This window comes from Humulus lupulus, chromosome 9, assembly GCF_963169125.1.
Source record: "Humulus lupulus chromosome 9, drHumLupu1.1, whole genome shotgun sequence".
Classification (NCBI taxonomy): Eukaryota; Viridiplantae; Streptophyta; class Magnoliopsida; order Rosales; family Cannabaceae; genus Humulus; species Humulus lupulus.
The window spans coordinates 103,802,405-103,805,602 of record NC_084801.1 but is presented as its reverse complement, the minus strand read 5'-3'; the positions used below and the strand labels follow the sequence as shown (position 1 = coordinate 103,805,602).

Sequence of the window (3,198 nt, the reverse complement as noted above, 5' to 3'; positions counted from 1 at the left end):
CAAATAGACACATCTTCCCATTGGCTTTTGCTATAACAGATTTTGAAAACAATGATTCATGGGAGTGGTTCTTCAGAAAAATAAACGAATGTTATGGAGAAGAGAAGAGTTGTGTATAGTTTTAGATAGACATGAAAGCATAGAGAATGCTATCAAAAATGTCTATCCAAATGTAACTCATGAAGTGTGCTCCTACCATCTTTTTTGCAACATAAAGATCAAGTTTAGAACAGATGTAGAAACAACCAACATCGCATTTCATGCTGCTGCAAAAGCTTATAACATGGAAGATTTTGAAAATACATGAAGGACTTGGACAGTTTACATGAAGGAATCCGCCCTTTTCTGGCCAATGAGGTTAAATATGAAAAATGGGCAATAATCTACTCCAAAAGTCGTAGATATGTAGCTATGACTTCAAACATAGCTGAATCCATTAATGCGACACTAAAAGAAATGAGAGAGATTCCAGTAACAACATTAGTTGAGTGCCTTAGAAACCTGATTAAAAAATGGAGCTACAACAACAAAAAAGAAGCAGAAGCAACCTTTACAGACTTGCAAAAGAAACAAGAGGAATACTTAAAAAAGATCTTTGTCAAGTCATTAAGAATAACTGTAAGTCCAACTATTTTTATTTATAATTACCACTATATTAATATACTTCCTTGTTCATTATTTATTATTTCATTGCAGGTAGAACCAGCTAGCACACTCATTTATAGTGTACACAGCGGTTTAACAACAAACATTGTAGTTATTGCAAAGAAATCATGCACTTGTAACAAGTTTGATTTGGATGAATTACCTTGTGAACATGCCATGGTAGTCATTAGAAAGATAAACCTTCAGTATAGAAAATATTGCTCATATTATTTCACAAAACAAGCCATGTTGAACACCTATAATGCATCAATACATCTATTGGGAGATCCAAAAACATGGAGAGTTCCACCTAATGTTGAGGAAATAGAAGTACTACCTCCAAAGGGAAACGTAAAAAGTGGAAGGCCAAGGAAAAAAAGGTTTGTTTTAGCAAGAGAAGGGTCTTATTAGCTTAAATGTGGAAGGTGTGGAGAGCTTGGGCACAACTGAAAAACCTGCACAAACCAGCCTCTATTGAGAACAAAAAAAAAAAAATACTTAAAGCTTATAGATTGAAAATACTTATTATTTGAATTTTGAAACTTTGTATGTTTCAGAACAGTGATTGGAACACTACTTATCACTATTACTTGTGATAAAGCTTTATGGAATTTTATTGAATATATGGAATATTATAAAAACTTATTAAAAAATTTGCATCAATATATCAGGATTAATTCACGGCGTTATCTGTAAATTTTTGTTACATATTTGTTACAGATATATCTGAAATGAATATTCTTCAAACGTTTTTCTTAAAATTTCTTCATAATTGAAACATAAATTATCATAAATATTAATGAATGTTCAATGATGCAATGACCAAATTTAATGCATAAACTTATGTTACAAGTTTCTAACAGACACTTCCAATATCAAATACATAGGAAATAAGTTCTTTTATTAACTTATGTTACAGGTTTGAAACATAAATATTCGATTTTCATTTGTAAGTTTTCAGTCCATTAAAAATGATTAACTTTAAAAGTTTGTAATGATTTGATACATATTTGAAAATTAAGTTATCGTGACTATTAATAGACGTTAAGTAATGCTAAGCAAAAATTATTGCATAAACTTAGGTTACAGACTTTTAACAGGCGTTACCTAACACATGAAATATAAAAAATAAAGTTGTGAACTCAAGTTACAAACTTGAGACACCTATGTACAACATTCCTCATAAAAAAGAGCTAATCAAAATTCATTGATATGCCACAGTATTCAAAATATTCAAACATGATACTTGCTGAAAAGTTTACGAAACAAAAACACAAAAGTTATCTTGCCATAAGTGTGTATCATCTTTACAAGATAAAAGTCAAATGTTAACTACTTTGATCCTCTCATACTTCATTTTCATTAATATTCAACATCTTCTTGCTCATTCTTCCTTTGAACTCCCCATCAGATACATAGCCTTCATCTTCCTTTCTTTTAGCATGGACATATAGCTTAACTGCAATTTTGTTTCTCTGGAAACTAACATTCAGAGGATTGGGAATATTTTCAATAAGTCCATGCATAAGAAATTCAGAATACTTTATGAAAAATATCCCACAATCTCTACAAAAAAAAAAACTCAAAATCAGCAATACATAAATGCATATAAACAAAATCATGCAATAAAAAAATAACAATAACAAATAAAAACCACTTACTTGTTACTCTGTTGTGGAACCTCATCATCAAACACAATGTCCAACAGGTGACACATATCAATGCCCTTGAATTCTTGTGCATTTAGATCAATATCTTCCCTTGACTCATAAAAATTATTTAAAGAAAGAAACAAGGGCAACAAAGTAGAATATGCTTCAACAACTTTCAACACTTTCTTATCCATAACTTTACTCCTCATTGAGTTGTAGACTTTAAAAAATCTCTGCTTCACTTTGAACTCACCAAGAATCCAATGATTACAATAAACAACAGTCATATTAATAGGAAACAAAACAAAATCTACTAGCAACCAAAGGGTATTACAAAGCATTTTATAACCACAAATATACTAAAAAATAACACTGTTGTTCGATATAATAGATCGATCACAGTCACTTGATAGATACACATCATACAGAGTAGTGATAACTTGATCAAAATAGCTATCTGTAGTAGTAACTCTAACCTTTATCGACTCAAAATACTTTGCTTTTTTTCTAAGGTAATAAAAAGCCACATTAATATGCTGAAAAAACAAGAAGCAAACCATAATAAGAATAATGATAACAGTGCAACTAACACAACAAAACAACTTAATATTATTTAGGAAAAAAAATACCTCATTATCCAAATCCCTCCCATCTTTAACTAAATCATAAAACCATATTTTTCTCTCAATCTCAGTTACACAAAACTGAAATGACTCATTAATGATACTATTATTATCATCAAATTTCTTATACCTATAACAAATATAAACAATAAAAAGTGAATTATGTTGTAACAGAAACTGAAATACAAAATAAATAAAAAAACAAATAAAAAAGAGAAGCATACTTATTATTTTTTCTCAGCCCCATTTGTCACCCAAAATTCTGGTTTTTAGGGCTT

General features: G+C 29.8%; 1 protein-coding gene across 1 annotated transcript; it reads left to right on the top strand.

Moving 5' to 3' along the window:
- Positions 1-303: 303 nt before the first annotated feature.
- Positions 304-1,241, top strand: LOC133799912 (uncharacterized). Its single transcript, XM_062237902.1, has 3 exons — positions 304-618; positions 697-996; positions 1,203-1,241. The coding sequence occupies exons 1-3, from the start codon at positions 304-306 to the stop codon at positions 1,239-1,241; spliced, it is 654 nt and encodes a 217-aa protein (XP_062093886.1).
- The last annotated feature ends 1,957 nt before the right edge of the window (positions 1,242-3,198 follow it).

Excerpts from the sequence above, each read along its gene's own strand:
- LOC133799912 (XM_062237902.1), top strand. The coding sequence starts at position 304 with ATGAAGGACTTGGACAGTTTACATGAAGGAATCCGCCCTTTTCTGGCC. Across the intron at positions 619-696 it reads TCAAGTCATTAAGAATAACT|GTAGAACCAGCTAGCACACT; the intron begins GTAAGTCCAACT and ends ATTTCATTGCAG. Across the intron at positions 997-1,202 it reads TACTACCTCCAAAGGGAAAC|AACAGTGATTGGAACACTAC; the intron begins GTAAAAAGTGGA and ends TGTATGTTTCAG.